General features: G+C 52.4%; 1 protein-coding gene across 1 annotated transcript in view; it reads right to left on the bottom strand.

Annotated features, from left to right (window-relative positions):
* The window catches only part of TMF1 (TATA element modulatory factor 1), a 271,023-nt gene that overhangs the window by 48,459 nt on the left and 197,189 nt on the right, over window positions 1–25,375 (bottom strand). Inside the window, exon 16 of the mRNA XM_085624782.1 lies at window positions 1,567–1,692. Coding sequence (XP_085480908.1) covers window positions 1,567–1,692 — 126 coding nt within the window. The remainder of the gene's footprint in view (window positions 1–1,566; window positions 1,693–25,375) is intronic.

Consider the following 25,375-nt stretch of genomic DNA (forward strand, 5'->3'; position numbering starts at 1 on the left):
CATGTCTGAGCCCAACACTAGATGGCAGGAATATGCAAAGCATGTGTATCTACAGCTAAACATGCCCCAAACAGTAGGTTATCAGACAACTAGGCTTGGAAGGGTAGGATATGTCAAACAAACGTTTCCCAGCACCCCCCATTAATGTTTTTATATAGAGGGCTCCCTGGATGGGAAAATGACATTTACTACTTAGAAGGGCCATCAAAGCAGTAAATGGTCACCGGGTTAAGTATTTTTCAGCATCGCTTATCACCCGGGTAACTCTGGCTGTATCGCGACTAGGGCCAGGATCAGTCCCAATGTGGAGGACAGAGACAGAGACCTGGAGGTACCCTGATGTTTGCGTGACTTCTGATGAGAGTGGCCGGAAGAGGAGGAGCCATATTTTGCCTTATGGCGTTTCTTCTTATTTGACTTACCTGAAGACTTGGAGTGGGATCAGGACCTCTCTCGAGACAGGACTCTTAACTGAGAAAGCATCCGTTTCATTGACTTTATGTCCAGGCCTTCCAAGCCTTCTCACCAGATGAGGGTCCTTTCTTCCGCCCTCAATCTATACTATACTCTGTCTATTGTGTAGAGTGTTTGTTAAAATTTGTGCCTAATCTTATATTCCTGCAGTTTGTGGTCGGCCATGGTAGGATTCAAGCTTCCTCATCCAGGAAACACATCCCCAGAAACTAACAATCCCAGACGAACAACTGCCAAAAGAATTGAAGATTGCAGGGAAGCCAAAAAGGAAGGTTTTCAGTCAGAATAAATGGATGAATAATGGAAAAGCAGAGCTCTGTAGAGACTCCCTGCATGCAAGACATGGGGTAGGCACCTTATCTATAGTCATCTCTTGGGAGAGTGGGGTACAGAACACCTCCACCTCATTGGCTGGAGTAAAAAATGTTTTAGCTTGTTTCTGTAGTTTGTTGATGGCTAGCACTGTAAGCTGTACTTACCTTAGTGACAAAGTCAATCCCTAAGTGGGGATAGGGTCATCCCTTGAAATGCATCTATTCCTTAACTGTTTTGGAAGGACCTTGTGTCAATGGCAACACATGCGGTAGAGGCATGCATCAGATTACTAGTTCCCACTATGGAGACTCAGCGGGTATGTCAGTTTGCTACCCAAACAGCTAGTGACAATACACATATGGACTAGAACTACAGATGAAGTCTTTAGTTTATTTTACCTTACCACAAATATAAAAAGGCAACACATTTTAAGAAACATGGTTTGCACATTACAGAATCGCTAAGCATTAAAGAAGTATGTACCATTACACAATGATGGTCAAAAAAGGGAAATATTAAGTGAGCAGCCCGAACAGGCGATAAGGGATGCAAGCATAAATGATGCATGCGTGTGTGCAGGATAACAGGCGTGCAAGACCAAAGTTAACTTATGAAAAGCGTATTTCATCCGGTCACTAAGTGGTACAGTACCTACAAGTTGAGAGCTAAAGTGAGCCAGGACATTGCAGTAATGAGGGAAACTGGTAACGAAGGAAAGGGTAATAACAAAGCTTTTAAACAATTAGAAAAAATCATAATAAATTGCAAAACACTTACCCTCAACTGTACCCGCAATTTTGGTATCTCTTGTACTTTCTCGTCAAGCTCATCATTAAGATTGGTCAACTTTACAAGCTCCTCTGCCATTATTGCCCTTGTTTTTTCCAAGCTCGAAATTTCTAGCTGTTATAATGCAGACATAAATATTCCTATTCAAATCCATTTGTTTTCAATTTTGAATGCAAACAAGATGTAGAAGAACATTGTACAGCATTGCACAACAAATATATAGAGTACATTTTAACATTAATCAATCACTATTGAACTCAAAGAAGTAACCTATAAGAATGACAAAGAGGCATTAAAAGAGAACAGTTTGCAGTTCCTTGCTTTTGTGAAGGGGTAATATGACTGCCTCTGTGTAAATTACTGTGATAAGGAAAATCATGGATGAAGCTTTTGGTATCAAAATAGTCAAATAGTCTTAAAATTTTAACAAACCAACTGAGACAGGTATTTCACAGCAAACATTTGAAAGCTCTGACATTTGTTATTTAAGACGTTAGTGTCTTCAAAGTAAGGACAGAAATAATATTTACTCATAGATGTGGTATTTAATTGGACAAAATAAAAGTGTATAGAACGTGTGCCTTCCATCGAGGTGCTCCAAAATCTATTTTCACCCTGATGGTATCTAGCTGAAGAAACCACCCCATATAATTTTCTATAAGTATCAATATTCCTGCAACTCCCTTGGTATATCAAGCACTATTCACCTGGTGTAATTTTATATTATCATAAATATCAAAGGAGGGAGTGGAGAGAGGAAGTGTCCGGAGGGACACAGGGAGTGGATTCAATCTCCCCTGACTACAATTCATAAACAAATGGAATCCACCCACAAGGCAGTAAGTGAAACAAGATGTATGGTCTTGGGGGGTGATGTGTTTCCTACAGTGGTGGGTAGCACATTGTGTTCTTTAAATTCCCCTAACACACCAAAAGTGCCGTTGGTGTCATGCTTCATCATAGAGTTCTTTGCACCCCTCTACGGAGCGCGGCGTGCTGCTAACCAACTGATACGCGGGAGCACTTGATGTAACCACTATGTGTAGTGTGTGAGGGTGTGAGTGGTAGGGTCAGCAGTGAATAGTGAGTGAATGTTAAAAAATACCTGGCAAGTGAGGACTAGAAAGATTTTTAATAAACCTCCCAGCTGGTATTGTTAAAAACAGTGAGGTGGAGGGGTTAATGTATTGATGTACAATGCCTCCTGTGTGTCTGTGTCAACATGTTTCGAAGCCAGATGCTTCTTCTTCAGGACGGGTACACAGATCCCTACCCTACTCGCAAGAGGCAGTAAAATACCGTCCAGAACATAGGGAATACTATGTGTTAATTAAATGTATAATGTGCCTATTATGCTCAATTGATGTGGCGACAAAGTAATATCTTTATCTCCTCTTGCGTCGAGGCCTCATGAGCCTTCAGAGAAACGCAGGCAACCCTGTGCTATCTAGCACTATATGTGAGGATACTACCTCACCCGAACGTCCCCTCCGTGGCTCCGTGGATAGCCACGGAGGGGACGGTCGGGTGAGGTAGTATCCTCACATAGTGCTAGATAGCACGGGGTCCCCTCACTGTTTTTAACAATATCAGCAGGGAGGTTTATTAAAAATCTTTCTAGTCCTCACTTGCCAGGTATTTTTTAACATTCACTCACTATTCACTGCTGACCCTACCACTCACACCCTCACACACTACAAATAGTGGTTACATCAAGTGCTCCCGCGTATCTGTTGGTTAGCAGCACGCCGCGCTCCGTAGAGGGGTGCGAAGACCCCTATGATGAAGCATGACACCAAGGGCCCTTTTGGTGTGTGAGGGGTATTTGAAGAACACAATGTGCTTCCCACCACTGTAGGAAACACATCACCCCCAAGACCATACATCTTGTTTCACTTACTGCCTTGTGGGTAATTTTATATTAGTTATTCAATTACTTGAGGAAGTCTGCTTTCAGATGTGATGAATACTACTTATAGTCACACTAGTGAATCAATCTTTTTTTCTGCATTATTATTAGGATACTACGGCTGACTGGGGTTATCTTTTTTTTTCTTTTCAGTGTTTTGAAGGCTTTCTGATTATAGAGGTATTGTATTCTACAATCATTAAGTCAATGGATTGCAAATGCAGTTAACCTGAATGTTGAATTTGAGAGAAAACCTGCTTAACGTAATTAAACAATGATCAGACCACTCACTTCTAATAGAGGTTTTGTGAAATTCTATGGGGATAACAACATTCAATCAAATGTATTTGATAAATTCTGAAACAAGTAGATGATTTACAGTCCGTATTATCCCAACCAATATCATAACACCTTAAAAATGTGTGAACCTCATTCCGAGAAGAAGTCAAATGAAATTATAATAGGTATATTTAATAAGCACAAAATCAATAACAGTACAATTGGTAAATCACACCACTCCAAGACATCCAGTAATAAAAAATGATTAACTTGGAGGAAGAAACAGTTACATATCTGTAATCAGAGTCCACCATGTGTAATATTTTGACCCGAAACCTTATAATAGTTTCAGCTAAGAAGCAAAGACCTAAAAAACAAACCGTAGCCCCAGGGCCTGTAAGAATGACGGTCCTTAGGAAGGCAGCACTCATTGCTTATTACAATTCTAATTCTCCATCAGTTTTTGATATTAAAGTTATAAACATGGAATATCTTCACTCGGGTGCAAGATCCCGGATCATTTAATAGAAACCTAGTTAAAAAAATAATCTAGCATTGCCTATCCCAAGGCAACATTTCCTTTTTTTTTTTTTTGGATGGTTTGGAGAGACAGAGACAGAGACAGAGACAGAGAGAGACAGAGACAGAGACAGAGACAGAGAGAGACAGAGAGAGACAGAGAGAGAGAGAGAGACAGAGACAGAGAGAGAGAGAGAGAGAGAGAGAGAGAGAGAGAGACAGAGAGACAGAGAGAGAGAGACAGAGAGAGAGACAGAGAGAGAGAGACAGAGAGAAAGAGAGACAGAGAGACAGAGAGACAGAGAGACAGAGAGAGAGAGAGAGAGAGAGACAGAGACAGAGAGAGACAGAGAGAGACAGAGAGAGACAGAGAGAGACAGAGAGACAGAGAGACAGAGAGAGACAGAGAGACAGAGAGACAGAGAGACAGAGAGACAGAGAGACAGAGAGACAGAGAGACAGAGAGACAGAGAGACAGAGAGACAGAGAGACAGAGAGACAGAGAGACAGAGAGACAGAGAGACAGAGAGACGGAGAGAGAGAGAGAGAGAGAGAGAGAGAGAGAGAGAGAGAGAGAGAGAGAGAGAGACAGAGAGAGAGAGAGAGAGACAGAGAGACAGAGAGAGAGAGAGAGAGAGAGAGACAGAGAGAGAGAGAGAGAGAGAGACAGAGAGACAGAGAGACAGAGAGACAGAGAGACAGAGAGAGAGGACACCGTTTTTAATGTCCGCAAGTACTGCAGTATCCTTGAAGGGTGAGCAGTCCGGCTTGGTATTTCAACAGGAAGGTGAGCGAGAGAAAAGAACGTGGTCGTTAATTCACTATGTTCCCTACTTGCTATAACAGGTTGGTGAATGGACAGTTAATTGATTCAATGAACATATCCATGAAGGGGAGTCGGGACTGTAGGTAAGTAGGTTTTCTTTCTCCATCAGGAGATCTTCACTAATTATTAGTCAGAATATGTAACGATAATCTTGGTCTCTCTACAATAAACAAGAATGAAAAAGTTCCTGAGGGGCACGGCAGACGCGTAAATACAAAAGGCGGGTAGTTGTTCCTATAGAAAGAGAGAAAGTCTAATGAGAAGTGTAGGCAGAAATTCTTCAGTTATGGGGAAGGTCTTTCTTAATAGAAGACTGAGCCCTCACACACCCAGATGGGTGTCATGCTTCATTATAGGGCTTCAGTCATTCACTCAGCTAGAATATTATGTGGACTAGAAATTGGGAGAAATACCCACTGCATGAAAAATGCTTATTAGCGGCCCTCGCTGCTGGTGACTTGTAATCTGTTTTTACTCCCAAGGTCCACTTATTCTTTTAAAATGCAAAAAGGTTTAACATGGGGTTTCAACTTGCCTGCCTTAAAAATGGTTGAAAAGCTATCATTCTTCACAACAGTGTATAAAGAAAGTGGCTTGGCTATAGTATAGAGGGAAGCAGATGAAGGTCTGACTGCCCTGTACTGAAATCAGAAAAATAAGGCACACCCTTGAAACCTTTTTGTCTGTGACAACCATTCCTGGAGGCAGAGTAGCACAGACTGTGGCATCTGTTACGGAGAAATTGCTGTCACTGGCAGGAGTTTGGTACAAGAATGAAGGTCAGGGACTGCTGAATGAGAAACTTAAATCAGATAAGAACACCAGATAATGCTGATGCCTTATCTTTCTTTTAAAGTCTGAGTAACTGGCTAATTCTCTAATGGTTCGTCCACCAGAGGTAATCAGTGGTCCTGCAGAGGACTTTATCTCCTTTGTTCAGAACAGTAGTCTGAGAAAAAACATGACGGCAAAGCTGCTCTCACACGTTTATATGGCTTGGGGCTGTCTCTCAAAGAGACACAACATGGATTACAAGACTACTCCTCTGTGTGATACAGAGCATCGTATTGGTTTGCCTGATTTAATTTTCTTCAAGACACAACAGTTTGTATCGACAAAATAAAGTCACACCGATGTACCTTCTGTATTACATTGGTATTGTTACTGTGTTTCCTTGTCGCCTCTACTGGAATCCGCAATACCACTTTGCTTCAATACTACAATCATACAGAGCAAGAAGCAGGAGGGGGAAGACACTCCAAAGCAAGGAATGAAGCCGCTCAGCACAGCCACCCACAAGACCATGTCACAGAACATGGAGAGTTATTGGAGTGGCAGGTGGTACAATATGTAACATGGTAAGGTGGATAAACATACTTAGCAAGAAAGCTTACAGGGGAACAGGGAATTCAACTTTCAAGGATGAAGTGGAAACATATATGAAAAGAGAAGAGTCAAGTAGTTTCTGCAATAGCGCCCACCAAACCTTCTGGTGCGAGTGACAATATGGACACACAAAGCAACAGATGTCAGCAACAATGTTTGTGCACGTGCTAACATGGGCACAGAAGCAGACTACACATGCTGAGGTGAAGGAACCAGCAAGGACTATGACGGCTGCTGGGGGAGTGTTGGACTCAGAGCCCTGTGGGTGATATACTCCTCAGGTTTACAGCGTATGGGAAACAATAGAATAGCCTCTATTTGGGATAGAAGGCTTAAGCTGACCTGCCTATATGTGCATCACTGGGTTACAAAAGAGGAAAATCTCAACAGACTGGGGTTTGTACCTTTATGATCAGCCACCCAAGCAAGAGGTGCATGCTCATTGACCATTCCGAGGTTCTTTTAAGACACAGTAGGCATAGGTTGTATAGAGCCTAACTGCAGGTAAACATTCTTTTGTGACTGTCCAATATGATGTTAAGACAGGTTCTTTGCACAGTGCTTCCATTAGATCCTTTAAGACCTGGTTAGTGGGCTCAGTTCAATATGTCTGGTTATTTCATTTCCAGTAGATGTGAGAAAAGCAGCTCCAGTGGACATCTGGGGTTTAAATCTCGAAGGATACCCCTGAAAACGTTTTCTTGGTTCTTTGTAGTGAAATCTATTAGATTGCCCCCACTTTATGCTGTTATTTTGTTGGGTTAGTTCTAATTTAATCCAACTGCACAGCTTAAATACTTTGCCTGTTTTCTGCATAGACTGCATTCCTCCTGCTTGGCAGAAAGAATGTGTTACCAGAGACCGTTACACACCAATGTGAGATGCTTTAACTGATATTTGCAGGAGACACTACCTTATTTTGAAGTAATGAAGTTCTGTTCTCAATCAAGCATGTTTTTATAAACTTAATCCCCTGTACTGGAAACAATAAGGTATTGCCCCTTTGACTCCTGTAGGAAAGTGCCCCTTTTCAGGTGTCGCCTGACCCAGCGCATGCGCTGGTCTGGCGAGACTTTTTGAGAGGGCTCCAAAGAGTGCTACCAGGCCAGCCTAGAGCTACAGTGCATGTGCGCGGGCGTGCGCGCCGTGCTTTTCCGCGATTATTTTCACTTCCGCTTGGCATAGCCAATAGGTCTCGCTTTTGGGACCTTATAAGTATTTAGTTATGCAACTGTTGCATGGCTAAACACTTATAAGGTCCCAAAGGCGAGACCTATTGGCTATGCCAATGCTTGTTGATATGGCCACCGACACTTTCTGCCCAGACTTTCTGCCTGGTAAATGACGTGATTGCGACTGAAAGTGCACTTGTTTCCTGCTAATAAGGTTCCCAGTGCCGAAACTCTTTCCCAAAACTTGTTCCCCAATTGGCAAAACTTTTCCACCCTCTGTAAGTCTCCAGTAAATGGGACCCTGGTACCTAGGGCCTGAGGTACTAAACAAGGCCCATGAGGGCTGCGGCATGAATTGTGCTACCCTAAGGGACCCCTCACCAAGTACCTGCAAGACTGCCATTATCGCAGGCTGTGTGTCTTGATGCAGACAAAAGCGAAAACATGACATGTAACACTTCCCTGTGTGCTATGTCTCCTACCACACATGTGATACTTGTAAGTCACCTCTACAGCTGGCCGGACAGCCCTAAGGCAGGGTGATTAGTACAAGTGAGCGTATACCTGCATAAGCAGATATGCCCATGTGCTGGTCAGTTCCATTACAGCCAGTAGAAGTGACCAGGGAAGCCATTTTATGTTTAAATCTCTTTATTAAATACCAACAACAAACCAGCAACATCCGTAACAATCCATGCATACGCCTACAACCGCAGGGGCCGGCAAGTATCACATGGAACATCTTCTTCCCCCGGATCCCCCCAGGCCCTGTCGCCCTGTCAAGGTGATTTCCCGTGTCTCTCCGGCCCCTCCTAGCTTCCTTTATGAGTTTCTCTGTTACCTGGGGTCCATGTGCCAGCAAACTTTTAACCCTCCCTCCCGTCCCCCCTCCCCCCCCCTGCACCACACCCCCTTCCCCCCCCGTCCATCGTTAATGTCCAAGGACCTTGCTCCCCGCCACGTCAACGACCGTGCCTCCCTACTTAGGTGGCCTCACCCAGCCTGTCCTTCCGATTCCGAAAGCCGTAAGAGTTTGAGGTATCTGGGGCATGTCAGTTCCCTGAATTCGGTGGCGAGCAAGGAAATAAACAGCCTCCAGATCTCTCTATATTGCTCGACCTCCCCCCGTGCTGTCAGTGACATTTTCTCCATTCCCAGCACATACCACAATCTGTGCAACCAGCCTGTGACTGTGGGGAGCGTGGGAGTGCGCCAGTGTGTGAGGATGTTTTGGATGGCTGAGCCTAGCGCTATCGCAATCTGCCTCCCTCTGCGAGATCGGAGCGGGTACATCAATGCGTTGGGGAGGCCCAACAGAATGTAGGCTGGCAGACGTGGTAACTCAATGTCAAACTGGGAGTCCACCGTGTCCAATATCTCCTTCCAATAATCCCCCAGTCGCGTGCATTCCCACAAAATGTGGGTCAGTGTCCCCACCTGCTCGCACCCTCGCCAGCATCTCGAGTCTTTACTGCTGTCCATCGCATGAATGCGTGCCGGGGTGTAGTACCAATACAGAGAAACCTTCGTGAGGGTCTCTGTCAGGCCGGTGTGATACGCCGAGTGTCGTGCCCTATACGCAATCTGTTCCCACTCCTTATGGCTTAGTGCCCTACCTAGTTCCGTCTCCCAGCGCGCCCGGCCCGGGTGATAAAAGTGCGAGGACGGCAACTGGAGGAATTTATAGAGATCACTTATAAGCTTCGCGTCAGACGTCCGGGTCATAAGCCAGCGCTCGTATTGGGATAGTCTCCTATCTGCGGTCTCTCGCACCTGCGGGCTCAGCGCCCAGTGTCTAGCCTGCAGGTATCTCATTCTCTCCGCCTCGGGCAACGTATATTCCTGCCGAAAGCTCGAGAAAGGGATAATCCCCTCAGAGGTGTACAGGTGACACAGAGCTCTACAGCCGGCCGCCCTCCAGTGGGCAAACGCTCCCCCCTGCATCCCCGGCGTAAAGTCCGGGTTGTCCACCAAGGGCGTCAGCGGGGACGGAAACGAGGTTAACCCGTATGCAAGGTTTGCGGCGTCCCACGCCCTCAGTGGCACTCTGGTGATAAAAGAGGCATAGAGGTTAGCTGGGCGGTGGGCCCGTCTCAGGAACGGCACTTCCTGCAGTGGCCGACCCGCCACCGCTTGATCCTGGAAGAGCCAGTGTTTGTCCGACTCCCACTTGCTCCACTCCACCAGGTGTCGCAGCTGAGCTGCTTGGAAATATTTGCGGAGATCTGGGACACCAAGGCCTCCCTTCTCCGGCGCCAGCAGGGAGAGCGCCAGCCGCAGTCTCGGTTTCTTTCCCTGCCACACAAACCTCCCCAGCTCAGACTGCATCCCCCGGATCCACCCAACCGGCGGCGTCAACGGAAGCGCCCGGAACAGATAGAGTATCTGAGGTAGGGCAGTCATTTTAAATGCAGCCACTCTGCCTAGCAACGACAGGGTACCGCGGTCCCACCGAACCAGTTCTTCCCGTATTTTCCTGCCTAGGGTCATGTAATTGACCGCCGTCATCTCCGGCAGGGTGGAGGCCAGCTGTATCCCCAGGTACGGTATCGTGCCTGTAGACCAGACTATCGGGGCTAGACGCTGCAAACGCGCCCGGGTCTCCGGCGAAAGCGACAGGCCCAGGGCCACTGACTTCCCCATGTTCATCTTAAATCCGGAGACTGCAGCGAACGCGGTCAGCTCCTCGAGACACGCCGGCAGGGCTCTGAGCGGTTCCTCTAAAGAGAAGATAACATCATCCGCGTAGAGGCTGACAGCGTGGTAGAACCCACCCATTTTTACTCCTTTCACCTCTGGGTTGTCCCTGATACGTTGCGCGAATGGCTCCATATACAGGGCAAACAGTATGGGCGACAACGGGCAGCCCTGCCTCGTGCCCCTCTCAATGTTAAAGCTCCCGGAGCTGCAGCCATTAACCCTCACCACCGCGGTTGGAGTCCCGTAACAGTTGAATATCATATTACGGAATTTATCCCGTATCCCCACTTTCCCAAGCACTTGTTCTAGATAAGGCCAGTGCACCCGATCGAAGGCTTTCTCGACGTCTACCGCCAGGAGCATTCTCTCGCCTCGAATCCGTGATGCCTTCTCTATAATGTGCACGATCCGTTTGGTGTTGTCGACCGTCTGCCGCCCGGGAACAAAGCCCGCCTGATCTGGGCCTATGAGCCCCGGCAGCAGAGGGGCTAATCGGGACGCCAGGATCCCCGTGTATACTTTTAGGTCCACATTCAATAAGGATATCGGCCGGTAGGAGCCACATTGTGAGCTATCTTTCCCCGGCTTAGGGATAACCGTCAGTGACGCCCGCAGCAAGTCCCGCAGCATAGTCCCCTGTTTCGCGAAGTTGTTGAAGAGGCGTGTGAGGATCGGCGCGAGTGTAGTGCAGAACATTTTATAAAAGAGGGCGGTAAATCCATCCGGCCCCGGGGATTTACCGATCTTAAGTTTGGCAATGGCGGAGATCACCTCTTCCACTCTAATGTCCCTGTCAAGTCCCTCCGCCTGCAGCGGTGTCAGTGTGGGCAGAGAGACCGATTCCAGGTACCCTTTCGTGGCTCGCCCGTCCGGGGGGTCCCCAGCATAAAGATCCGCGTAGTATTGGCGAAATGCGTCCGCGATGCTACCATCCTCCTTGACTGTCGACCCCGAGTGGTTGGTGATTTCCCTCACCCGGTGCTTCTGTCTCGCCACTCGGAGCTTGCTCGCTAGCAAGCGGCCGCACCGGTCCCCCCCAGTGTAGTAGGCATGTTTAAGGCGAAGCGCCGCGTATTCCGCCCTGTCCATATCCAGAGCGACCAGGGTCTTTCTCGCTCCTTGGAGCTGCCGCCATATCCGGGGGGCCCCGGTTCGGCGATGCATGTGTTCCAACTTCCTGACCTTCTGCGTAAGCTCCTCCCGTTTGCTACGTCTGTGTGCATTATTCGCCGCCGATATCGCGATGAACTCCCCCCGCAAGACTGCCTTCAGGGCAGCCCATTGCGTCGCTCTGGAGGTTTCCGTGTTCTCATTGTAGGATTGGTATTCCCGAATAGCGGCAATCACCTGTTTGATGACGTCCCCTCTGTATAGCAAGGAGTCTCGAAGGCGCCACACTCTAGTGGTAGTATCCACCGGCGGCACCGAGAAGGTGGCCGTCACCGGGGCATGGTCCGACATGGGGATTACACCTATGTCCGCCGCTGTGGCCAGTGCGCTGACCGGCTCGGTCACTAGGAAGTGGTCCAGCCGTGCGTAGGTTTTGTGTTTATGTGAGTAGAAGGTGTAGTCCCGTTCCGTCGGGTGCAGGTGACGCCACAAATCCCGCAGTCCCATGTCCATCAGCTGTACCTTGCTACCTGCTGAGAACTCCCCTGCCTGCTGTGACCGTTGGGCAGATCTATCCAGTGTCGAATCGAAAACGAGGTTAAAGTCTCCCCCTATAATTACGTGCGTATCGGTGCAGCCGCCACCTCCCCCAGCGCCGCCTCTAGAAATCGGTCCTGCCGGTCATTCGGGCTATATAGAGATCCAATTGGGATGGCTGTGCCCGCCACCCGGAACCGATAGACCAATAAACGGCCCCGTAGCTCCGCCAGCTTGTGGAGGACCTCTCCCTGAAATCGCCGAGCTACCAATATCGCCACCCCCGCCGTTTTGGTACTATTAGAGGAGAAGAACTGCGTGGGGAATTTGTGAGAGCGCAGTCTGGCGCAGTCCCTGGGCAAGAGGTGTGTTTCCTGAAGTAGACAGATATCTGCCTGCGTATTGTCTAATAAAGAGAGCACCGCCCGCCGTTTGGTCGGGTTGTTAAGGCCCCGCACATTCAGCGTCACTATTTTAAAAGTCATGGGTGACATGTGGAAGCGAAGCCCCTCCCGCTCTGTTCTCCCCCGGTGTCAAATGGCATTCCCGTGAGGTCGCTGCTCCTGTCGTGTCCCTTTTCCCTGTCTTGCCATCTGTCCTGCTCTGGACGGTGTCCCCTCCCCTCCCCGTGATCTGCCCTCCTCGCTCCCCTTCCTGGTGTGGTGCCGGCTCTTTCAGCCCTTCCTCGCCGCGACATTAACTGCCCCCTCCCCCTCCTCCCCCTCCCGCCCCCAGCCCGTTCCCCAACTCAAACCAATAACTGCCCCAACAAAACCCCCCACCCTAGCCCCAAACCCCGTATCTGCATAGTCCAAGTCCGGTCCTCTAGAGGACAAGTCTTTGGTAACACTCTCCAGTGGGCGTTAGACCACCTGCCCCCCCCCCCCCCGCCAGCCCCCCCTCCCCCCCCTTACCCCGAACCTGAAAGCTGCTGTGTCCTCATGTGATCTCCCCCCGGAGCAGTTCTTAAGCCGTTAATGCGACGTCGCTGTCGCCGGGACCAGCGCTCTCAGCCACCTCCGGATCTGCTCTGTCCTCTTCTGCCCGGTCGGCAGGTGCGCCCGGCCTCGTCGGGCGGTCCCGAGAGCGCCTCCCGGTCACCCGCCGCCAGTCTCCACCTCTGGCGCGCCCTCGACGCGGCGGGGACGCATCCTCCTCTCCCTCTGGCAGGCCCAGGATACTGCAGGTTTCCCGCAGGGAACGCAGCTGGTGCTGGACTCCATTCCACCGAAAGATGAGCCTGAAGGGGTGCCCCCAAGCATAGGGTACCTGGTTTTCTCGTAGAAAGTCGGTGGCTGGTTTGAACGTCCTCCGTTTCTGGAGCGTGATTGCAGACAGATCCTGGTAGAGGGCCACTGAGTGCCCCCGGAAGGTCAAGGGCTGCCGCCTCCGCGCCTCCGCCATAATCCGCTCTTTGAGTGGGAAGTCTGGTAGAAAGGCTAAAATGTCCGGGGCCGGCGCTGGTCCTCTCCGCCGTGCTCCCACTCTGTGTGCCCTGTCGATTCGGACCTGGAACTCCTCGGGCTCTCCCAGGACTTCCCGGAACAGCGCCCCCAGGTAGCCTGCAATGTCTGTTCCCTCTTCTGACGATGGGACCCCGCGGACCCGTATGTTGTTTCGCCGAGACCTGTTTTCCAGGTCCTCGGCATGGGCCTGGAGATCGATCTGCTGGTCTCGCAGTCTCAGTACCTCTTGTCGCAAATGTTCAATCTCTTCGTCCCGTCGTAGGCTGGTCTCTTCCACCGTGGCCACACGCTCGCCTAAGCCGTCCACCTCTCGTTTAATTTCCCGCACCTCACTGGCCACTTCCTTCTTCAGGACTTGAAAGTCTTCCCGTAAAGATCCAAAGAGAGATTCCATAAAGGATCTGGTGAGCGGGGCCTCCCCTCCCTCGGGGTCTGTCGCCGTTCCGGGGGCCTGGGGTGACCGCTGCCCCCTTTCCTGCCGTTGCGACTGCCGGCCCAGCATCTCGGGGAGAGTACGCTCTCCCTTCCGTCCACCTCTGCTTCCAGCCATGGCCGCTGGGTCGGACGGCCGGTCTCGATCGCTTTGCTGATCCTGCACCGGGTCTGATCCCCGGGGCGTCCCGTGCCCGAACGCTCCTCCGAGCCTCCTGTCCCTCGACCTCCGGCCTCCCTTCCTCAGGACGAACCTCCAAACCACGGGCGCCTGTGGTCGCTGCGTCCGGCTGCGTTCCCCGTTCGGGCCTCCCTCGGCGCTCTGATCGGACTCCTGGCGGTCCCAGTCCTCGCTGGCTCGTCTCCTCTGCACCTGACCTCGTTGCACCTGGTCGTCCCCGCTCTCCCGGGGGCAACCCCCGACGCCGTGTCACCACCCCGTTCCCGAGGCGCCGGTCCCTCCGTTTTTCCTCCGCCGTGGCGCCTCTCTGGAGGGGGCAACGTCCACGCCTCCGCTCACCCTAGTGCTTCAGCCGCTAGCCTCTGCTGCCCACAACCGCTCTGCGCCGCCAGTCCATCAGCCCAGGGTCCATCCAGCGCGACGGCTGCTCACGCTCCGGCCTCTGCCGCTCGGCCGTCGGGCGCCGTCTGCCTACTGCCGCAGGGGCACTCCCCAGGGCCAGCTCGCTCCTTATCCACCCCCGAAGGGAGGTCACGCCTCTGGTGCCCTCTCCGGCGCCGATTCTCGGGCTCGTTTCCGCAGTTCGTCCCCTTGCTCCCCCCTCACAGGTCCCTGGTCCGCTGCGGGTAATTCCTCTTCCTCGTGCGCTCCCCCTCCGCCACCGATCCCACGTGGCTCGGGGGGGGGGAGGGGGGGGGGGGAAGGGGGGTACGGACGGGAGGGGAACCCCGTGTGGGCTCCAGCCCCGGTAGCCTCGCCGCTCTTACAGTCCTCTCCCCTCGAGACTCACCCGGGAACTCCCGACGTGGAGCCCCCGTCGGCCGGGGTCACTGCTTCCTTCCCCCTCGTCTGCTGCCCTACGGCGGTCTCCCGGGCCTCTCCCGGGTGGAGCTCCCTTGTCCGCGTCAACCCGTCTGCGCGGCCCCCTCCTTCTACGGGGCCGCTCCGCTCAGCATGGGACCGCTCTCGCTTCCTTTCGCGGGCTCGCTCCCCACTTCGCCGCGCGCCAGGCCTCTTCGGCGAATCCGGGGCTCTCTCGTGGCGGGCAGGCCGAGGGCGCTGCCGTCCCCTCCGGCGCTAAGCTCCGCCTCTGCCCGTCGGCTCAGCTTCCACGACCCTCCGTGACTGCCTTGGGGCCCCGGGTCTCCAATCTGCTTCCCCCTCGGTTCCGCCGTCCCCTCCGCCCGTCAGAGCCTCAGTTTGGGGGGAGATCCTGCTGCGGTATCTGGGCTAGGGGTTCAGCGGAGCGGGAGCCGACGGAGGAAGCGTCCGCTCACACCGCCATCTTGGCCACGCCCCCAGGGAAGCCATTTTAGAACATGTGCTGGACACTGGTGAAAACGAGTTCCCCAGCTACATGATGGCTTCACTTAAAATAGGGTTGTTTTGTATCAAACATCTTGTATTGGCAAACACACATGGATGCAAGTGTCAGATTGACCAATACATGCACTCTAGAGAGCACCTTAGAGGTGTCCCCTGAAAACCTACCAGCCTCTGGTTTCTGCCAGCCTGCTACCGAGATGCTGTCTTACCTCCTAGGGTGAGAGTCTTTTGCTCTTAGGACAATCAAAACAAAAGCCTGCCGGGAAGAGGGTGTAACATCCCCTGCCACAGGATAATCTTCTGATTAGAATTCCTTAGGTGGCAAGCTTCAAAGGGCTGATGCCTTTGAAATGCAAATTTGGCTCCCCCTCACAAGTGAGGAAGCCAACCCCTTTGTCCAGGAACCTCTTGGCACCTGGACAGGCAGGAAAATTAGCTAGTCAAGTAGGCGTGCCACCACCAGCTAGTACCACCCCTAAGGTGGGTTACTGTGAGGTGGACCCGATTTTTCAGAAGTAGCCATCTTTGGGATGGCCAATTTAGGAATTTTGGGACACAAAACAGGAAGTGGTCATATAGGGGGTGTAGTGACCCCAAAGGTCAGTAGCCCATTGGCTACTACTCTACAGTCCCTAAATTCAGTATGCAGTGGAGTCCCTAGCACCAGAGAAGCAGATCCTGACGACCTACGAAGACGAGACAAAGAGTCTCAAAAGCAGATGACTGAAGAGAGCACCTGACTAAGCACTAGCCCTGATGTCCTGTCTGCCGTTCTCTGTTGACCCTGGGCCAAAGATGGCTCGTCCTGCAGCTGAGTGCCTCCAAATCCTGGGAGGACTGTCTGCCTTCAATAAAGACCAAGACCTTCTGTGAACAGTGGACCTGTTACAAAGAACTCCAAAAGAGAAGACTCTGAAGCCTCCGGAACTGCCAAAAGCTGACACCCTAAGCAAACACTACACTCTTCACCTCTGGCTCGAGTCGAAGTGGGCCAATGGTGCCAACGAGGTTCCCCAGCCCTTCAGAGCTCGAGTCCATCGTGGTTTCAACCCTAATGGACTAACAGACGTCAAGTGCAGCCTCGGCAAGCAGGCCCCCTCGACCACGACTGCTCCCAGTAAGAGAAACCAGACGCCTAAAGACACCCCTGCATCCGTCGCCACCAGGCCATGGAGAAGAGGACCCCGGGTGTCCCGATGTCCCTGAGCATTCCAAGCCTTGAACCCCACTGTTGGTTCAACCCGACTGGCTTCCTAGCAAGAACCTGCAGCCTCTTTTTACAGTGACCAATCCCCATTGAAACCCATTAGACTTCCAATGCTTATTTGCACCCTGCACCATCTCGCTCTCGTGCCGCTGGTGGTGTACTGCTGGTGCTGACTTGATCCTTACCACCAACCTTAACTCCAGGAGATTAGTCCTGTAAGTAGATGTACTGTACCTGTTTGCAGAACTTCTTCTTACTGCCATAGGAAAACATTGCAGAGCTCAAAACATGCATTGTGTCCACTTTTTGAACTAAAAAGAATTTATATTTAAAAACGTACTTACCTGAATTTAACGATTTTCTCTGAATAGACATATATAAAGATACTTGCCATTTTTATAAATTGGTGTGGATCTCGTTTTTGAGTCGTGACGCAATTTATTGATCATTGTGTGTATTTGCAAATGTCTTGCACTGCTCTGTGTTAAGCCCAAGGCTGCTTGACCACAGTACCCCCTAATAGAGCACTTTGGAATTGCATAGCAAGCCGCTGTCCACTCATAAGTGAACCCCTGGACTCTTTACACGGTACATCAACTTATTGATATATCACATAAAGAGCCAGCTTCGGACAACTTTGGATTGCTTTAAGGTAGTTCAGAAGTAGGGATAGACTCAGGTCAATATGTGGAACCAGATGGAAGAATCTCCCTATTTTGGAAACTTTAGCTGTTTCAGTGAAGAGGCACTGCCCATCAAAAGGCATGTCAATCAGACTTCACTGAATGTTTTCTGAACTTTCAGTGGGGCTCATGCAGGCGTAGCGTTGAAAACCAACACCTAACACAGAGGCCATGCCACAGTATCTACTGCATCTACTCAGGTGTGCCTAACCTACACGTTTTCAATCATTACAGAGCTACAAAAAGCCTTTACAAATGCTGTAGTAAAGATGGAGCAGCTATTTGAGTCATTTTCCTTAAAGCAACACACAGACATATATGTTACAGGCTTTGAGTGCTACACCTTGGGACATCTCAGGGAACAACACACCAAGCTTCTTTGGCTCGATCTGGTGGAGGAGATGGAAGCGTGTTAAGTTTCAGTTTGATAGACTAAGCCTTAACAGCCAGGCTCTCTGGCAAACATGTTAAAAAATTACAGTGGGATCTGACAGGACTGGTTTCAGTTTTCTGGCTACATGTCTACCACCTGCATGAGGGGAATAAGGCTTATCCTTGAAGCATATAAAATGTTCAACAAAGCTTCTCTGAAAGGAAAACAATCTTGTAGTCTTGTGTGGCAATATGAATCTTTGTAGATTTAGTCTATGTTGTGGGGAGGGGACATATTGAGACGTACACCACTTTTTAAATAATGGGCAGCTCCGCAGTGCTCTGCGCCGCCTGGTATCCAGCAAGGCCCCTGTTGCAGGGTTCAAGTCCCCGCTGACCCCGTTTTGCCAATTTTTGTTTTGCTGATGTAAAGTGTGCTTGGTAGTGTTTTTCACGTGTGTCATATCAGGATTAGGACTGCTACTGTTATTTTGTATTTTTTCCTCTTTGTTCCCCCTTGTTGCTTCCTGTTTTCGCCTCTATTTTTCCTCCGTCGCTGTGCCTTCCCTTTCCGCCCCGCTCCCGCCTCCCAGCTGCTCGTCCCTCCCCTTCAAATGCCGACCGCTGCGCGGTCACGCTGCGCGGTCACGCTGCGCGGTCACGCTGCGCGGTCACGCTGTGGGCGTGCCTAAGGCAAGCCCGTCTGCACCCGTCCGGCCTGGACCGCGCCCAGCGCCAGAAAGCCTACCCTCCGCGACCCCCACAGGACCAGACGCCACTACGACGCAAACACCCTCCACGCACTCAACACCAGCCGAAATCCCACCTGCCTCCAGGTCACCTTGAAGCTCACCCACGGGCCCTTCACCTGCCAAAACTGCAGCTACACCAGCCGGCGCACACCAGCACATCCTGCCCATCCCAACACGGAAGGTAACAACCACCTCAGCTGCATACTACTCAACACCTGCTCAGTCCACAAGCATGCAGTAGAACTCTGGGACCTGCTCGACTCCCCCGCCCCGGACGTCGCCTTCCTGACGGAGACCTGGTTGAACACCTCCTCGGCACCAGACATAGCCATAGCCATAGCCATCCCGGACGGCTACAACGTCACACGCAGGGACCGGAACAACAACAAACAAGGAGGAGGCATCGCTATCATCCACAGGAACACCAGCAGAATCTCAACCAACACCGAAGACACCATCAGCATGGCCGAACATCTACACTTTCAGATCCACGTCGATCACAACACCACCCTCAGAGAAACCCTCGTCTACAGACACCCGGGACCCCGACCACAGTTCAGCGAAGCCATCGCCGACCTCATCAGCACGCACGCCCTCGCCTCCCCAGACTACATCCTCCTCGGAGACCTGAATTTTCACCTCGAGAACACCATCGACAACAACTCCAAAACACTGATCGACAACCGCTTTACAAAATACACAAATAAATAAATAAAATAAATAAATAACCGCGCCAACCTCGGACTCAAACAACCCGTCACAACACCCACCCACTCCGCCGGACACACGCTCGACCCCATCTTCTCCGACAGCGACCACGTCACCTTCAGCCACACCACCGAACTCCACTGGACCGACCACCACTGCATCCACTTCTCCTTCAAGAAACACACCGCACACAACCAAGTGCAACGGATCCCACACCGCAACTGGAAAAAAGTAACCGAAGACCAACTCATCACCACACTCGCTCGAGACCCTCCACCCGAGTCCACCGAGACCGACGCAGCAGCCACAACTTCAGACAATGGATCGACGACTGCGACAACACCCTCGCCCCGATCAGGAAACCCTCCAACAGGAACACCGACAGAAGAGCCATCTGGTTCAACGCAAACCTTCAGAACTCCAAGCGCACCTGCAGAAGACTCGAGAAGCAATGGCACAATGAACAGACACCAGACAACCACCAGACAACCACGCAGCTCTCACGAATGCCAGACGCAAATACCACCAACTCATCCGATCCGCCAAAAGAACCTCCTTCAAGGAACGCATCGACAACAACGCACACAGCAGCAAAGAGCTCCTCAACATCGTGAAAGAACTAGCCACTCCCAGCTCCAGCTCCAGCTCCAATGAGGTACCGCCGTCAATGACAGACGCCAACCCCTCGACCCAACACCGACCAAACACACCGACCTTCTGCTCTCCTGATTCAACATCAACGACAAAGACACCACCAAAATCATGAACACCATCCACTCCGGCGCACCTTCCGACAACCGCCCCCACCACATCTTCAACAAGGCAAGCTCCGTCATCGCACCCCAACTCCGAAAAGTAATCAACAGCTCCTTCCACACCGCCACCTTCCCTGAGAGCTGGAAACACGCCGAGATCAACGCCCTCCTCAAGAAACCCAAGGCGGACCCAAAGGACCTCAAGAACTTCCGTCCCATCTCCTTGCTCCCGTTCCGGCAAAAGTCATTGAGAAGACCGCCAAGAGACAACTGACCCACTTCCTGGAGGAGCACAACGTCTTGGACTCCTCCCAATCAGGCTTCTGCAGCAATCACAGCACCGAAACCGCCCTCATCGCCGCCACTGACGACATCAGGACCATACTGGACAAGGGCGAAACTGCGGCCCTCATCCTCCTGGACCTCTCGGCTGCCTTCGACACTGTCTACCACCACACTCTGCACACACGCCTCCGCGACGCAGGGATCCGAGGCAAAACCCTGGACTGGATCACCTCCTTCATCACCGGCAGAACCCAGAGAGTCCGCCTCCCCCCGTACTGATCCGAAGCCACCACGATCACCTGCGGCGTACCCCAAGGATCATCCCTCAGCTCGACACTCTTCAACATCTACATGGCACCGCTCGCCAACATCGTCAGAGCACACCACCTCAACATCGTTTAGTACGCCGACGACACCCAGCTGATCCTCTCCCTCACCAAGGACCCGAACACCGCCAAATCCAACCTCCATGAGGGAATGAAGGCCGTCGCAGATTGGATGACGACCAGACGCCTGAAACTGAACTCAGACAAGACGAAGGTCCTCATCCTCGGCTCCACCCCCTCCGTATGGGACGACTCCTGGTGGCCGAACACACTAGGAGCTGCCCCGGCACCCACTAACCACACACGCAATCTGGGGTTCATCCTGGACTCACTGCTCTCTATGACCCAGCAAGTCAAAGCTGTTTTCTCCTCCTGCTTCAACACCCTCCGCATGCTCCGCAAGATCTACAGATGGATCCCCACCGAAACAAGGAGAACGGTTACCCAAGCACTCATCAGCAGCAGGCTGTCCTACGGCAACGTCCTCTACGCAGGAACCACGGCTACACTCCAGAAGAGACTCCAACACATACAAAACGCCTCCGCACGCCTCATCCTCGGACTCCCTCACCACAGCCACATCACCACCCACCTTAGAGATCTGCACTGCCCGGTCAACAAGAGGATCGCCTTCAAACTCCTCACCCATGCTCACAAAGCTCTCCACAACGCCAGACCAGCATACCTCAACGAACAACTGTCCTTCTACACCCCGAACCGCCAGCTTCGCTGGGCCGACCTCGCCCCACGCATCCGCCGAATGACCACAGGCGGAAGATCATTATCCCACCTCGCTGCAAAGACTTGGAACACCCTCCCCGCCCACCTGCGTCAAACCCAGGACCTGCTGACCTTCAGGAGACTTCTCAAGACCTGGCTGTTCGACCGGTAGCTGCCACCCTCCTCCTCCCCTCAGTGCCTTGGGACCCTCACGGGTGAGTAGTGCGCTTTACAAATGCTTGATTGATTGATTGAAGAAGACTGGGAAGGAGAGGTCTAACCCACTGACTGTCTGCAGGTCCAAAACAAACCCGAACCAAGAAAACTCTGATGGGGACAATTATCTGCCTCACTTTCAGCCTTGAAAAATGAAGGACACAAGAGTCTGAACCTAATAGGTGAACAAACCTGCAGCAGGCTCTCATCTAGTTTTTATTTTCATGATGGGCATCTTCTCTTTTCAAAGATTACAGCCATTTTTCTTTCTTTCTGTTGGAAATGAATTATGTACAACTCAATATAAATAAATATAAAGGGGGCGCTAGAGAGCGCGCAAGCAGAATGGCCGCACTGCTGTGAGGCTCCTGCAGCCTGGAACCAAAATCCGTAATTTATCCTGGCTAAACCGCTGTTCCCGTACCTGTAACTACCCTTGGCTGCGAACGAGGTCTTGCTGCTGCCTCGGTGAAAGTTGGAGCCCTGTGCGAGCGGCTGCGGCGGAGTTAGCGACGGTTGTGGCCGGAGGGGGAGTTCAGCGGACGTGTGGCGGAGCGCGCCGCCCGGCGTGTGATTCACGCAAGACCGAGGCTCACCACGAGGCATGCGGGCCGTGCTGGAGCCCGCGCTGGCGACACATTGACGGCTGCGTGGTTGGCGGAAAAGTCGACAGGAGAAGAGGAGGCAAGTCGGACACCCCCCCGCTATAAGGCGCGCTGCTGCATGTGCACTCGGAGCCCTGTGAGGACCGGCGCCATCCGACGGAGGAGCCCGCCTGCAGCGGTGAGGTGGGGGCTCTGGAGCAAGGGCAACGAGATCTGTCGGCGCTGGGGGCCCGTGTAGGTGGGCGCTCCCCCCCTCCCCTCCCCCTGCCAGAGGAGGACGCGTCGGTGTCCGCGACGGACGTGGGGGCAGCAGTGCGGAGTCTGGATCGGTGGAGAGGACTCGGAGACTCACCGCCCTGTTTGCTGATGCCTTGCTGGCCTCTCTCCCGCGTGCTGGCCTGCTGTTGAGGGGCTCGTGGGAGACGGCCGTTGGTTCCCTGCACCCTGCGGCCTGCGGGGCATCTCGCATCTCCATTCATTCGCCTGGCACGACTACATTGGATCTTGGGGTCCCGGCGGCCGGGCCTTCTTCGGGGGACTGTGGTGGTGGACGCCCCTTACCTGCCTTTTGCTCCCTGGTCGGGGGGGGCTGGTTCGGACCCGGTGGTGCCCTGATATTTACCGCTGAGGTCGAGCTGCACGCTGCCAGGAACTTCTGGGCCCGCCTGTGCCCTTGAGGATAGCGGAGGCTGGCGCGCGGAGACCTGTGTTGCCACTCACGATGGGCAAGCAGGACAATCGCCAGCCCAAGCTCTCGTTTGACCCCCCGGCTGCCAAGAAAGGGGTGCGAGGTGCGCAGGACCCGGGGGGCGCCCAGAGCTCGCCCGCGCCCGAGGCGGGTTCCTCCTCCACGGCCACGGACCTACAACACATAATGCAGGAGATGAAGCAAGGTTTCGCTACCATTGTGGACAAGGTCGACCGGCTATCGTCCAGAATGGACGCCATAGCGCAGAGAATAGACATCCATGAGGAGAGGATTGCGGAAACGGAGCGGAGGATATCCGATAACGACGATACCACAGCCACCCACACCACACAGCTTGCCAGAATGGATAATGTCCTGAGACTTATTGCTGCAAAGAACGAGGAGTTGGAGGCCCGTGGTCGCCGCAATAACATCGCGTGGTGGGGATTCCAGAATCCACCAATACGGGGCGCATGGAAGACTATGTGGAAAAGATCCTCCTGGCCGCCGTTGGTTCCGACGCCTTTTCTAAGCAATTCATTGTTGAGAGAGCACATCGCTCTCTTGGGCCGCGACCAAAACCGGGAGCTCCTCCTCGACCCATCATTGCACGGTTGTTAAACTATAGAGACAGGGACACAGCGTTGCGAGCGGCTCGCACGGCCCAGACTCTTTCGTGTGATGGGGTTAACTTTACTGTCTACCCAGACTTCACGCCTATCGTGCAAGAACAACGGCGTAAATTTCTTGAAGTGAAAAAGAAACTGAGGGCCCAACAAATTGATTATGCTCTACTCTACCCGGCTAAATTGAGGATTACTCACCAAGCACGACAGCATTTCTTTACGAACCCGCAGCAGGTAGAGGACTTTCTTAAGGCTCTGCGGAATGGGCGAACAGAGAGGTCTGCTGAAGTCGAAGCGGATCGTGAGGATGAGCGTTAGGAAGAGTGGTGTGCTTTCGTGCTGGATGGATCTGCGGACTCAGGAACTATTGCCATATGCTTAATCCGGATGAGCGCCCAAGGGACGTGAGAGCATGAAGATGCTGTGACTGTTTGGACCTTCTTTGGTCGGATGTGGGACAGCGGTTGGTAACGTATTCCAGGCACCACCTCCCCGTGCCTTCCCCTGTTGTGAGAGGGGGCGGGCCGCTGGGGGTGGATCTGGGCGCACTCTGGACGGACCCCATGGGGTGTACCCCATTGCTGACACTGACTATGTTGCTCCTGTTGAGCTTTCTGGTGGGCCTTATGGGTGGGGGGAGGGGAGGGGATTCTGGCAAGTTGGGGTTGCTTCAGTGGGTTGGGGGTGGGGTGGGGATGCGCATGATGGCCCTGGTCTCTCCCGTTGCCCTCGCTTCATCCAGAGCAACTTTGCCCGGATGGAGGGATCGGCACGGGTGGGGATCCCTGCTGCACGCAATATTTGTATATGTGGCCTGCGGCGGCGATTGGGTAGGAGCGCTCACTGACAGGTCATGGAGTATGGGATGCACGGAGCTATCTGTCCTACATCTCGGGGGGGACGCGGGGGGGAGTGGAGCGAGGACCCTGGAGCCTACTGGCCCGGGCCGCCCTGCTATGCCCTTGCCTAGGGACTGTGGTAGGTCTTTGCGTGCTCGCAATGCTGTGGCAATTCTTGTGGATAGCTGCGGGACAACTAAGTCGGAACGATGGTATGTGATGACCCTAGCCCACACTTTAGCTCCAACTGCTTTGGACAGGTTGCTATGCAAGGCTGCTTACCCTGGGTGGGGCGAGGAGATGCGCGTATCGGTGCAGTGTGGGGATGTCTTAGATACGGTGCTAGTAGATCATGTCCTTCAGATGGTTCCGGGACTTTTGTTTACACTGTTTATGTTGTGGGGTGGGGGGATGGAAATGTTTGAATATGTTATTGTACTATTTTATGCGACCAACATCACTGTGGGTTTTTCTTTTTTTAAGACTTTGGGTTCCCCGGCAGGTGGCATACTGGAGGGCCCCCCCTTGGCGCCGACTCATCCCACATTCAATCATGGGGGATCTGGCGGAGGTACCGGCAGGCATGGGGGGCACAGAAGGTGGCGCGGCTCTGCTGCTGCGGTAATACTGCGGTTCAACATGTGTATTCACGGCTGCGTGGGGGGCCCTCCCCTGTCGCGGCACTGTCATCTCCTTTTACTGTCCCCATGGCACGCACAGATTCGGCCTTAAATATCCTGACGTGGAATGTTAGGGGACTGGGAGACCCGCGGAAACGGAGACAGATACTCTCCTATCTAGACCGCCATGTTATCCATATTGCCTTTCTCCAGGAGACCCACTTCAGAGCGCACACCAGCCACCCCTTTGCCGGCAGATGGGCTGCATTGGCTGCCTTTTCCTCCTACTCTTCGTACTCTAGGGGTGTGGCGATATTGATAAAGAAGGGAACGCCCTTCAGTATGGAGGGCACTAAAAGTGACACTCAGGGGCGGTACTGTCTGATGTGGGGTAGGCTGGGACATGTGGCGGTTGCACTGATCTGTTGTTATGGCCCCAATATAGATGATCCGCACTTCTTTACTGACCTTAATGCAGCAATTGTGGGCTTGGGCCCGAGGCAGCTTATTTGGGGAGGGGACTTCAACACCTCATTGGACCCGTCTAGGGAT

The sequence above is a fragment of the Triturus cristatus genome, chromosome 9 (assembly GCF_964204655.1).
Source record: "Triturus cristatus chromosome 9, aTriCri1.1, whole genome shotgun sequence".
Lineage (NCBI taxonomy): Eukaryota > Metazoa > Chordata > Amphibia > Caudata > Salamandridae > Triturus > Triturus cristatus.